Consider the following 14,578-nt stretch of genomic DNA (forward strand, 5'->3'; position numbering starts at 1 on the left):
ATCTCGTGGGAATTTCCCTATTAATTTGCAAACTATTCAGGCAGACCACATGCAGCACGTGGATACAGACAAGGAGACTTTTTACTTCCGCCAAAATGGGTTTGTATTAACTTTGAATACATTTTATTCTGTTATTATATTGTTATTTAATTGTATCATTTCAATGAAAATTAAGCAGTTTTATTAAATGTACAGGCTATTACACAATAGTTTTCATAGCAACTAAGAGCTAATTAATGTCTATCACTAAAACCATTTTTGGTAACTCGACTCGATGTGACCCCTTTTCCATTTGACCACGGCTGTGTAACACGAAATTTTCAAACATATTAATATCAAAGCAGCTAAGAATAAATAAAATAAACATGTCATTAGTATATACAGTGGCGGATCCAGAACTTTTTGTAAAGGGGGCCCACTGACTGACCCGCTCAAGTCATGCTTCAGTGATTCCCTATATAATCAACCAAATTTTTTTTTTGGGGGGGGGGGGGGGCAGGGCCCCCTGGATCCGCCTATGATATATAGCATGAAGAGACATAATTCACAGCAACCATATTTTATTTTTTTCATTGATTGTTATGAGATAAGGGATTTTGTGACAACTCCAAACAAGAATTTTACAGAAAACCAACAGACTTATTACAGGGATTTTCGTGATAAGAATGGGATTTTCGTGATAAGAATTTGGACTATAAATAAATCATGATCAATTGTTGGTCATAATAATATGCTGGCGTTTATTTTTCACAGTGACACAAATTCATAAACTACCTTTATTTGTGTTGAGAAATTAATGTCGAGTGACCCTAAGATGGGTTCTTGAATTGGTCCATGTTTGTACTTATTTTTATTTTAATATCTACATTTATAAACTTGTCTCATGAAAATCATTGCACTAATTGCATGTATAGTACTTCTATATTGATTTTGTATCCAATTTTCTCATTTAAGAGGGGTGGACAGCTTTTGAAGGAGGGGGGAGGGGGGCGGGAGGGGGAGACAAAAATAGGTGGAAGAGAAAAAAAGATTCAAAAAGTGGAGGTGGGAGATAGGGGCGGGAGGGGGGCGAGAGTTGGAAGAAGGGTACCCCCTGTCCACCCCTCATTTAAGAGTTCATAGGGAAAGGCTGTGCAAATATGCCATTTGTTTATCATTATATCAGCACATGGGTATATACTCCTTCACACATTGTGAGCATTTCATTCTGAATAATGGTTTTTCCAAGACTGTGGTCATTTTGAAAAATTCTGTGTATACTCTTATACATAGCTTAAGCCTTAGCGTAAATACCAACAATTATACCATTATCAAAATACTTGAAATATGTAGACCGCTGTTTTTTTTCGAAAAAAAATGACTGAATTGCATTGTTGTACTTTTGCTAGTTACATTTTAAGGAGCAGACACAATTTGTAGCGCGTATCTAGATTTTGAATTTGGTAAAACCTTATGCTGAGAAATGTTATTTCATCGACAAAAATATTATAATAAATTATACAGGTTTAATTTCATTAATAATTATAAAAAGTTATTCCAGTAACTAGGAATGGAATTAATATTTAGAAAGGGGACAAATGCATGTGTCCAACATATATGCGTACAATCACCTCTTACTTTGTGCTCTTGCCATCTCTTTGTGAATCGTGGTCCATTTTAAAGAAATTTCAACAGGTCGAATGATTGTTTAGTTTTTTTATACTCCTGATTCCACATTACATACTTTAAATGGCACCTCCGAGCAGTGGCGGATCCAGAACCTTTTGTAAAGGGGGGGGGCTGACTGACCTAAGGGGGGCCCGCTCCAGTCACGCTTCAGTGATTCCCTATATAATCAACCAAATTTTTCCCACAAAAGGGGGGCCGGGCCCCCCAGGCCCCCCTGGATCCGCCTATGCCTCGTCATGAAAACTTCTAATTTGCACTGCTACTTACTTATTCAATACCCAAAATAATGATAGCAATGGTTCTGTAGTAAATTTGTGTTATTTAAGAAAAAAGATTCAGCTATAAAAAAAATCGTTTTTAACACCATCATAGTTTCCCCGTTTGGCGGGATATCCTTAACCTGTGCAAACCAATAGAAGAAATTAAACTCAGTATACCTGTGTACAAACAGTCTGATTTGCAGCCAATTGTATATAACAAATTTAAAAAAAAAGGCTAACATGTTAATGCAACATATTTGGCTTGGAATATAGTTTTTTTAAAGTACAACTTTTGATGAAAATGGACATATAGAATACAACATAATGATTTTTTTTTTTTAATCTAAAGTTTAAAGTTCATACATAAGTTTACCAGTATGACTTTCACTAACGCATTTTATATAATAGCAATAAATGGAGAAGTCGAGCAGGCCATTAACCGAATCTCTCCGCTCCCTTCAACGTTTGCTTTCTTTGCCAACCCTTTAAAATTAACTTTGAATTTTGACATATCTTTTTTTGACAATAAATGTTGTTCTTAAAAAATCCTTTTTTTATCTTAATGTATAGTTTCTATTAGTGTCGGGCACAAACTGAATAATCTGATATCAATTATCTTGTATGTTACTAGATTCCTTGTGTATAATTATTAAAATGAGATAAATGAGGGATATTCAAATGAATGGCTTAAGATAATTCTTACATTTACCACTTAAATCTTGCAAATCGTCATAGAGTTGTATTTGTGTTAAAATGTTTGAAAATCTTGTCATCGCAATTCCTCTCAAACCACACAACAGAATTTCACGAAACTTTTTTAGATAATAAGGACATACTATGTAGTTGTGCATATCGACAGGAAATTACGATTCAATTTTTTTTCTAGGAGTTACGCCCCTTTGAACTTATTTACTTTAAGTTACTACTGCAACCTTTTGTCATCGCATCTCCTCTCAAACCACACAACAGAACTTCATAAAACCTTTTCAGATAATAAGGACAAACAACGTAGATGTGCATATCGACAGGAAATTACGATTCGATTTTTTTTCCAGGAGTTACGCCCCTTTGAACTTATTTGCCAAATATACTACTGCAACCTTTTGTCATCGCAACTCCTCTCAAACCACACAACAGAATTTCATGAAACCTTTTCCGATAATAAGGACATACTACGTAGATGTGCATATCGACAGGAAATTACGATTCAATTTTTTTTCCAGGAGTTACGCCCCTTTGAACTTATTTGCCCAATATACTACTGCAACCTTTTGTCATCGCAACTCCTCTCAAACCACACAACAGAATTTCATGAAACTGTGTAGATAATAAGGACATACTATGTAGATGTGCATATTGACAGGAAATTATGATTCAATTTTTTTTTCTGATACAATTTTTTTTTCTTACACTTATTTTATTTCTCCAATGACAATGTGGGGACGTGGGGTATGTGAGCGTGGGGTATGTGAGCGCGCTCACTAAGGTTCTTTAATTACATCGGATGTGACCTTGAGAGGTCATACCGGTGTTATGTTGCCACAGAAATTTCCTTGCCGTTTGACTGATAACCGCGAACGTATTTCGTATAATTACGCGGATATTATCGAGTGCAAAATAACATTCCTTATCGCTTGTTATATATTAATTTCATCAATAAATATTCATGAAAATAATTTTTAAGAACATAGATAAATGATATGAAAATGTTTTTCCGTGAGAAATATATATATATATCAATAACAAATCATGAATACCGAAAATTTGTGTTAACGCATGCGGAAGAATATTTCGAGAACGTTTTGCAACAAAAGCGGGAAAATATAAATGCCTACTCAAATCCAATCTATTAGAAACAACGAATTATTACAGAAGAGTGTCCACCATGCACTTGCACTGCACGATCATTAGAATAGTAGAATAAAATGATATATAAATGGATGAAAGTTTGCCTGTAGAGTTTTTAAGATGATCTGCTATATATATATATAACTGTTATACAAATATTAATATAATATATAACAACAAACCAGAGTATACTGATAAAAAATGATTATATCACTACAATATAATAATACAGTGAAGTTGAATTCCCTGTCATTTGTTCATTATCCACACAAGAACTTGTCTCAGAAAAAAACCATATATAATTTCATACGGTTGAACGTAGTGAATTAGAGTGAAATTATTTTCTCTTGTCTTTTCATGATGTATATAGGAGTCGTACTTGTCGTGTGGTCAGTTTCCCACCGAAACTGGGGTTTCGGTCATTCAACACGACAGCGCCAAAGCGAGCGGTTCTTATTTAATCACTTGGTAAATTTTAATTTATTCAATAAGTCCCCCCTTTTTTATTATTTATAAGATAATATTGATAGGACTGGAGGGTTGTTTTTTTTCTTTTTGGTATTATGTTGTGTGAAGTATATAGTTGTGTATAATATATACATATGTGTTTTTGAATGTTCATGTGTAACATATTTAATAAACATTATCCCTGGCTTAGTATATTTCTAGAATTTTGATTGGTTAACGCACGTTGTTACAAAACCCATAGCCCCTGGGTGTTACTAACCCATATACCCGGACGTTGCTACCCATTACACCGGGGAACTTCACGCGCGTTTTCCTAGGTTCCATGGTTGTTCCTAGTGAAATATCGAATCCTGTAGATTATCCATAATACAGTATCTGTAATTAAATATTTAATCACCTAACGATTTTATCTTATTATGTCGATCATTTGCACTCATTTTAGTAAATGCATCACTTGGCTGCCACATTTTCAATGAATGGGACTACTGACCTAGCTATGCAACTGACCCACGTTGACGTCACACCGTCTATGATGTAACTTCCACAACATTAAGCGCCAAATTCGAGCCATAACCGTTTCTCTGTCTCTGTATTAAAAACGTCTTATATTTGACTACCTGTACCCCTTTAAAAATATGTCAAATTCCCTTTCAATAAAAGATTTTTAAAAAATGAAAAAAACGTTGAATTCACGTAACACTTTCTGGTCGAATTTCTCTAAAAATCGCCAGATGTGGACTAAAACCAGGGATAAATTCGTTATCTACGGATATGAACGTAGATAACTTATATAGCAGGGGCGTTGTCCTGTAGCTTTGCACTTTAATTATGAGATTTTGTATTCTTCATACTTTCACAGTATGCTATTTCCTTTAAATGTTTTTTCAAATGCATACATTATCATGGGGTGACGTACATGAGACTAGTATTATGCAGTGAAGTTTAATACAGACTGAAGGTTGTTACAAGAGAAATCTATGTACCTTAACCCAACTTTCAGATATAGAGATATGATTTTTTTTCTTAGACAAGTGCTTGTGACCATCCACCAGAACTTGCGGTCATCCGATGTTCAGTACTTCAGTACTTTGGTTATTGTCACTTTGCAGTTTAAGGGCATACGATACAGTTTTGATCCCATAATGAAAATTTGATGAAAATTTGCAAATAGGCTATTTTTTACCTGATTAAATCAAATATGTAATAAAAAATGTACCTTCATGTGCTACTTTTTGAGTAAAATGAGTTCGAAATTTCTGATATTTGCTCAAAATTCGGATTTGTGGACGTATTTTTCCTTCCGACGGAAATGCATAACTTTTTTGTTTTTAAAGATAAACACAAGCTGTTTTTTGTTAAATTATTTGTAATTTCTGTTTTATATAAGTATCCTATAAATTTATGAAATCTTTTGTTTAGAAATAACTCAAATTCATCAAATGTTCATGAATGTAGAAAGAAACGTCATTTTTTGCTGTATATTTATCAAATTTAAAAAAATTGCATTATTGACTTTTTCATGAAAATTGGTACAAATAATCTTCATACGTAATCAAACCGAATGTCATTTTAAAAAAGAGGGGTCCATGAACTCGTTTTCAAGTTAAATCAGTTTGAATGATAAAAATCAGTCGAAAAATACATCTTTTCCCGATATGTCACAGTTTGACGTCGCCAAAATAACATTTTAAGTTAGCAACGTCATTACCTCCCCTGTAACTGTATCGTATGCCCTTAACGAGAATAAATTAAATAATAAATCATTGGATGCATATGAATGTTCAACTTCTTGTCAATTACTTCAAGGGTAAAATATAAGTACCATAATCTAATGCAGAATATTCCAGTTTGATTTCAGGTAGTCGGTATATTAACATTTTTATTTATTTGTAGTTGCGAGATTGGTCACAGTCTTGTTGTGTGCCTTGATCCAGGTATGTGAAGTATTATAAGCCAGGAAACTTGTCAGTAGTTATATTTAGTCTTGCGGTGGATATGGTAAAAATCCACACACACTTGGACATGGTAAAAATCCGTGGACATGGTAAAAATCCACACACACTTAGAAACTTCTTTCATACGTGATAAAATGCTGATTGGATTGTTTGTCATCATATTCTCTTGGCTATACTATACAGAAATTTTGAATTTACAATTTTTTTATCTTTGCTCAAAGATCATACTTGATATGATTATTTGTCATCGGATGTGCAGCTACCATACTATTGAATTTACAAATTTTGTTTGGAATATGATACAATGACTAGTCTCACGCTATTGCAGTACACTCGCACATTGTGACCATATTCCACAGTTTCATATACACACTATCGTTATCTGCTTATATTGTATTGAATATGGCAATTTATCATATTCATTAATTAAACACATACTCTGATTTCTTTTTATACTGATTCTCTGATCCGATGGGTGACTTGGACACCTTTTTTAAACAACCAAAGCGGTAAGTAAATCTATACATGAAATGGTTGTTTTGTGTGACACTTCCCCAATGGCCATTCTACATCTACCCGGGGGATACTCGCTATATATATGATACCGGGTATGTTCCGACAAACGGAGTTGCATTTTCAGCTAAATTGTCTGAAATGGGGTTATGTTTTTTTCGCCTTGCATTGCAAGGGGTCAGATTTGACTATCTAGAACGGGGTATTATAGATACAATGTTACACTATTGTTTCAGATAAGGGTGAATGTTTGGTACCATTAAAACGTTTAAACCCGCTGCAACTGTTTGCACCTGTCCTAAGTCAGGAATCTGATGTTCAGTGTCGTTTGTTGATGTGGTTCATAAGTGTTTCTCGTTTCTTATATAGATTAGACCGTTGGTTTTCCCGTTTGAATGGTTTTACACTAGTAATTTTTGGGGCCATTTATATTTTGCTGTTCGGTGTGAGCCAAGGCTCCGTGTACTTTGACCTATAATGGTTTACTTTTATAAATTGTGACTTGGATGGCGAGTTGTCTCATTGGCACTCATACCACATCTTTTTATATCTACTAAACTAAAAACAACGTTCAAACCTATGATTGCGTTGGATAAAAACCGCAATCTTTATACGTGTGCATGCAAAACAAATTTCTTGGTAAAGGGGTATAAATACAGCAAAAACAACATTTTCCAAAAGACCAAAACAGTGAAAAGGAATATTTTAACAAAACGGTCGGGTATGGATAAATATATATATCAAAAGTTCAGAAAAAGCTATCGTTAAAGATTTATTTTTCATTTTTCATGCCCATTTCATATAACCTTTAAACTGAATTTACAACTTCTTCCAAAGATTTGATATCCACATGTTCATCAATACATAATTTGAATGATCCGAAGGAAGACTATTTTCACCAATTTGTCTATCATGGAGTCTGTTATAATACTTCATAATTTGATGCTAAATTGTTGAAATCCAGGAGCTTCTGACCTGCCCCATGGACCCTATACCAGGGCAACCGGAATTACGCCTCAAGTTCATAAAATCCTGGCCTAGGACTATTGAAATGTAAAGTAACGCCCTATACCCTAGAATTTGGAATTTCTCGTTATTGGTCTACTGCTGTTAAGATCCATCCAATCATTTTAATATACCATAGACAATTAATGGAGAGAATTCGGCATAAAAAATATCAAACCCTGACACTTTAACTATAAAATATACATGCTCCAAGTCAGGAATCGTTACATTAGTGCATTTCACATTTATTTTATGCTTTTTAGCCAAAAAAAGGTCCAAAAAAATTTTCGCTTCGCTCCGCTCGGCGGAAGAATGTATTCTACGCCCCCTCTTTCAAATATCCTGGAAACGCCTCTGGTTATGTCCTTAATGAACATCGATTATATGTAAGACACAATTTTAAAATATAAATCCTGATGTCCTACAGACTTATGTCATGGGAACATCTGAATGATACCGTTATTTGGTAGATTTATAATACTTAAAATTGGTTTTCGAATTTAAAGGCCAAAAATAGTGTCCTGACCTTGCCTTCTCCTTTGTACTTTTTAGTCAGAATACTTATAGATTCTGAGATTACTATCACACAATTGTGTTATAGTTATCTCAGATAGATTATATAAAACTAACCAAATCTTCATCTATACACAATTTTTTCATTGCAGATATGCTATCCCGAATCCGAACCTGAACTTAACAGTAAGTATTATCTTTGAGTCCCCTCATGGGGGTGTCCAAGTAATCACATACTCACAAATGTTTTGCCAATATAATCACATAATCATTAATTGAATTTTAAAACAAAATAATCAAATAATCAAAAATACAATCCTAGATTATCAAAAAATCAAATAATCGTGAAATATTTGGTCTGGTAATCAAGTAATCACTATAAAAACTACCAAGTAATCACATAATCAAAAACCCTATGAGGAGGCTCATCTTTTCATCGTACTAAAATTGAAATTTTATCAACAACATTTCAATAATTTATCCATTCTGATATGACAACTTCCAAACACTTTAAGTCTATACCAAACAAATAGCTCAAAGATTCCTATGTCGCTCATAGAATGGTCGTTGAATGCGTCAGTTCACATTTTTTAATACTAAAAGATAACGGGGAAGCCCCGATATTCCGACACCCATTAGTCCGACACCTCAATAGTCCGACACCCAATAGTTAGACATTTCATTAGTCCGACATCAAAATATTTTTAAAAAAATGTATTTATTTTCATATTAGAAAGCAAAATTAAAAGGTTATTTCAATATTAAGAAGAGGGCACTGTCCTTCGTAGGAACATGTGATGCAATTTAGGATAATGTAATAGTACTAAAGTAGCAGAATTTTATCACCACTAACTAAAAGCACAAAATCCTTTGAGAAGTCTTATTGTCCTTTAAGGATAATTTTACACAATTTGTTTATCATTTTTTCTAATTTAAAAAAATCTTTTTTTCTGAAACTACTGAACCAAATTAAACCAAACTGAAGGTAAATGATCCTTAGGGTATCTTAAATATAGTTTGTGTTTTATTTTCTGTTTCGTCAAAAAACATGGCTGCCATGGCTAAAAATAGAACATAGGGGGTAAAATGTAGTTTTTTGCTTATATCTCAGAAACTAAAGCATTTAGAGCAAATATGACGGGGTAAAAATGTTCATTAGGTCAAGTTCCATCAGCCCTGAAATTTTCAGATAAATCTAACAACCCATTATTGAGTTGCTGCCACGAAATTGGCAATTTTAAGGAAATTTTGCAATTTTTGGTTATCTTGAATATTATTATATATAAAGATAAACTGTAAACAGCAAAAATGTTCAGCAGAGTAAGATCTACAAATAAGTTTATATGACCAAAATTGTCAATTGACACTTAAGGAGTTATTGCCCTTTAAGGACAATTTTACTCAATTTGTTTATCATATTTTCTAACTTTAAAAAATCTTCTCTGAAACTACTGAACCAAATTAAACCAAACTTAAGCTGAATGATTCTTATGGTATCTAAAATAAAGTTTGTGTTTTATTTTTTGTTTCCTCAGAAAACATGGCCGCCATGGCTAAGGCCACACCAATTTGATTAATAGTTCTTTGGATTTTCCCGCTCCAGTTTTGGAGAAATTGACTTTTAGATAAAAAAAAATAATTACCGCTTCCGCCAATTTTTGGGCCGCATGCCGCTCCAAAATTAGTTTATCCTTGACATTTTTTTTTCTCTTAGACGTTTTTCTCGTGTATATATTGCTCCGAGCGATTCAAACGCACGTGTGATAAATCGATTTGTAAATAAAAGGTCAAAAATCGGGAGTTGTGTCAGATCATTGCCGAGGACACGTAGTTATTAAACACACAGTTATTTGAAATGCATTTCGTTTTACCTGTTCTAGGAGACAAAAATAAAAACTCTTTCGTTAGATGACCACGATCATATCAGTACTTGTTAGAACCATTGTCATCCCCGATCATTGTTTCAACAGACATAGTCCGAGATTACTCCGACGTCCAACAGCTGTTTGCCAGACAAGATGGGGGGCTGTTGTCCCACGGCCCCAGCTTGTCTGGTAAAACAGCCGTTGGACGTCAGAGTAATCTCGGACTACAACAAACATAGATATCTAGAGCTATCTGTCTTGGATGAAATTAATATTAAATTCACATGAATTTTTGAAAAATGACAGATTTATCTTATTTTAATGAAAACTCCATATCCCCTTGTTAGTCTATTGACATGCAATCAGAACTCTTTTGTAAGGGAAAATTTAAGAGTTCCAACATTCGAGACCAAAGTGGTGGTATTGGGATTGGCATGCAAATAATAATTAGGGATGTGTTATTGGTGCAACCACTTCCAGTTTGAAATACATTGCAGGTTTCAGGGGCAAAAGAAAAAAGTATTTTGCTAAGTCAGAATAATGCATGTGAATGTGGTTAAATGTATTTTAAGGGAATAGATATAGGAAGATGTGGTATGAGTGCCAATGAGACAACTCTCCACCTAAGTAACAATTTATAAAAGTAAACCAATATAGGTCAAGTACGGCCTTCAACACGGAGCCTTGGCTCACACCGAACAGCAAGCTATAAAGGGCCCCAAAAATTACTAGTGTAAAACCATTCAAACGGGAAAACCAGCGGTCTAATCTATATAAAAACGAGAAACGAGAAACACGTATGAACTTCATAAACAGACGACAACTACTGTACATCAGATTCCTGACTTAGGACAGGTGCAAACATTTGCAGCGGGATTAAATGTTTTAATACATTGAGATCTGCATGCATAGCAATATAATTATCTTACTCAGGATGTTGTTGAAATATTCACCTCACTCATTATGTTGATCCTATTGTGGATAAGTAGTTCCAACTGGATGTCAAGCAGCCAATAAACAATCATTACCATATAATGAAAACAACTATATCAAAAGATATTTAATATTTTTTCATGGGCATTTTATATACACATACTTTAATTGTATTCAACACATTTCATTTACCTAACTAACCTAATTCCTCATGCTAAACTGCATCTGATATGCTTCCTTAATATATACACATGTATGAATTTAAATGAAAATTCACGCAGTCAAAGCTTATTTGACGAAAATAATCAAAATTATACTATACCAAAGCGAACCAAAAAGTTGGGTATGGTACAGACTGTACTACAGGCACAAATACATCAACTTATATGCATAAGAGCATGTTTATCCTCATTTTTCTTTGAAGTAACCCAGTTTTCACATGTACAAATATTCTAAATCGCACAATTTAAAAAAAAAATTATACCGCTCGCTCCACTTGTAGAGCACCCGCCTCAACAAAACTCATTTTCAAGAAATAAATACAATCAAAAAAATTTCGCTCGCATGCCCCATATTATTTGGAGCTTTTGTCCGAAGAACTAAAAATCAAATTGGTGTGGCCTAAAAATAGAACATAGGGTAAAATGCAGTTTTTGACTTATATCTCAAAAACTAAAGCATTTAGAGCAAAGCAGACAAGAAGTTAAAGTATTCATTACGTCAATGTCTACCTGCCTTGAAATCATCATCCAAATCGGGTATCGGATTTTTAGGTTATTGCCCCTGAATTGATGATTTTCAGGAAATTTTGCAGTTTTCGATTATTATTGTCGAGCCTGCGACTTTTGTCGCAGAAAGCTCGACATAGGGATAGCGATCCGGCGGCGGCGGCGGCTACGGCGGCGGCGGCGGCGGCGTTAGCTAACTTCTTAAAAGCTTTATATTTTAGAAGATGGAAGACCTGGATGCTTCATACTTTGTATATGGATGCCTCATGTTACGAAGTTTCCGTCAGTCACATGTCCAATGTCCTTGACCTCATTTTCATGGTTCAGTGACTACTTGAAAAAAAAGTTCAGATTTTTTGTAATGTTAAATTCTCTCTTATTATAAGTAATAGGATAACTATATTTGGTATATGCGTACCTTGCAAGGTCCTCATGCCCGTCAGACAGTTTTCACTTGACCTCGACCTCATTTCATGGATCAGTGAACAAGGTTAAGTTTTCGTGGTCAAGTCCATATCTCAGATACTATAAGCAATAGGTCTAGTATATTCGGTGTATGGAAGGACTGTAAGGTGTACATGTCCAACTGGCAGGTGTCATCTGACCTTGACCTCATTTTCATGGTTCAGTGGTTATAGTTAAGTTTTTGTGTTTTGGTCTGTTTTTCTTATACTGTATGCAATAGGTCTACTATATTTGGTGTATGGAATGATTGTAAGGTGTACATGTCTAGCTGGCAGGTGTCATCTGACCTTGACCTCATTTTCATGGTTCAGTGGTCAAAGTTAAGTTTTTGAGTTTTGGTCTTTCTTTCTAATACTGCATGCAATAGGTCAGCTATATTTGGTGTATGGAATGATTGTAAGGTGTACATGTCTAGCTGGCAGGTGTCATCTTACCTTGACCTCATTTTCATGGTTCAGTGGTCAAAGTTAAGTTTTTGAGTTTTGGTCTTTTTTTCTAATACTATATGCAATAGTTCAACTATATTTGGTGTATGGAAATATTTTATGATCTATATGTCAGTCACGCAGGTTTTATTTGACCTTGACCTCATTTTCAAGGTTCATTGCTCAGTGTTAAGTTTTTGTGTTTTCGTCTGTTTTTCTTAAACTATAAGCAATAGGTCAACTATATTTGTTGTATGGAAGAATTGTTAGCTGTACATGCCTGCCTAGCATGGTTCATCTGACCTTGACCTCATTTTCATGGTTCATTGGTCAATGTTTAGTTTACTTGGTTAATGTTAAGTTTATGTGACAGTTGTAATAAAGCTTTATATTTAGGACTATCAACATAATATCAATGATTAGTAAAGAAGGCGAGACATTTCAGCGTGTGCACTCTTGTCTTGAATATTATTATAGATAAAGATAAACTGTAAACATCAAAAATGTTCAGCAAAGTAAGATCTACAAATAAGTTTTATATGACAAAAATTGTCAATTGACCCCTTAAGGAGTTATTGTCCTTTTAAAGACAATTTCTCAAAATTTGTTCATCCAGTTTGCTTACTTAAAAAATCTTCTCCTTTGAATCTGCTGAATCAATTTCAGCCAAACTTGGACTGAATGAGTTTCAGAGTATCTAGTATAAATTTTGTATTTTATTCCCTTGTACGTCAAGAAATATAGCTACTATGGCTAAAATGAAACATAGGGGTAAAATGCATTTTTTTGCCTTTGAAGAAAATATGACAGATACAAAGAACATTTAAATGGAATTTTTAAGCCACTCGTTAATATATATTGAAAAGCAAAAATAATCATTGATGAAAGATTTAAGCAAAAAATTACAGGTGAGCGATTCAGGCTCTTGAGAGCCTCTTGTTTAATCATGAGTTCAATGATAGGAAAGATCTATAATCGTATCTGTAAGTGATACACAATCATGCGCATGCTCTGTCTGATTTGAAACACTCAAAGTCCTATTTAGCCCTTGCTCTTTGCAAACTTGTGAAAACGGTACAAGGAGCGAACGTTTACTCTCAACTTTATCAGGGATCTCAAAAAATATACAGAAAGGTACAAAAGACCACACAAACAACCAACACTCACTTAAAATATACAAACAAAGGTTAACAACAACAATTAACACAACAGAAAAGAAAGGATATGGCACAAAAATGCCGATGTTAGACAAGCTTTTTCAAAAGCTTATTATTGTATAATTTTATTTACGTAGTTACAACAGACTGTACTTATGCCGAGAACCTGGTCAAAGTGACAGTCTTTGGTGAATATTTGGCCGTTCTTGCTGTCAATAAAGAAGACGAATTTGAATTTGAAGAAAGTCTGGATGAGACTGTTTCATGGACATTGTATATAAAATTAAAAACGCCGGTCGAATTTGATCCCGTGTTTGATGTAAGTTATACAATTTTGGTAATGATATCAATCAATTTTATTACATTTCTCAAATATAAATAATGGAGAGCCATATCAAGATGTCGAAAAATAACAGTGGTTTACTGCCTTTTAGTCTCAATTTCATGATCAAGTTTCTAACAAGCAGAATTAAGTTTGGCGAGAGATGATTTACTAGACGAAAACATTTTGGAAACTGGGTTTAAGTTATATGACATGATATCATACGGGGGCGGGGGTTAACAGGTATGTCCCTCTGAATATATTTCATAACAGGATTAATTTTGAGAAGTGATTCAATCTATCGTAGAATAATCAACAGTATCCTAGATTAGAATGTGTATTATAAGGCTTAACAAAGTTGTGTTGTATTTTCGAACATGTGGCTAAGCTATAAATGCCTAAAGATAACTCAAACTTGTCGCGTTTTGTGAATATATGAAAACAAATATATAA

At 34.0% G+C, this 14,578-nt stretch overlaps 1 protein-coding gene across 1 annotated transcript in view; it reads left to right on the forward strand.

Annotated features, from left to right (window-relative positions):
- Positions 1-8: 8 nt before the first annotated feature.
- Positions 9-14,578, forward strand: part of LOC127710386 (uncharacterized) — a 51,408-nt gene continuing 36,838 nt past the window's right edge. Inside the window, exons 1-4 of the mRNA XM_052216217.1 lie at positions 9-99; positions 6,138-6,178; positions 8,383-8,416; positions 13,941-14,122. Coding sequence (XP_052072177.1) covers positions 96-99; positions 6,138-6,178; positions 8,383-8,416; positions 13,941-14,122 — 261 coding nt within the window. The 5' untranslated portion in view covers positions 9-95. The remainder of the gene's footprint in view (positions 100-6,137; positions 6,179-8,382; positions 8,417-13,940; positions 14,123-14,578) is intronic.

This window comes from Mytilus californianus, unplaced genomic scaffold, assembly GCF_021869535.1.
Source record: "Mytilus californianus isolate M0D057914Y unplaced genomic scaffold, xbMytCali1.0.p SCAF_75, whole genome shotgun sequence".
Classification (NCBI taxonomy): domain Eukaryota; kingdom Metazoa; phylum Mollusca; class Bivalvia; order Mytilida; family Mytilidae; genus Mytilus; species Mytilus californianus.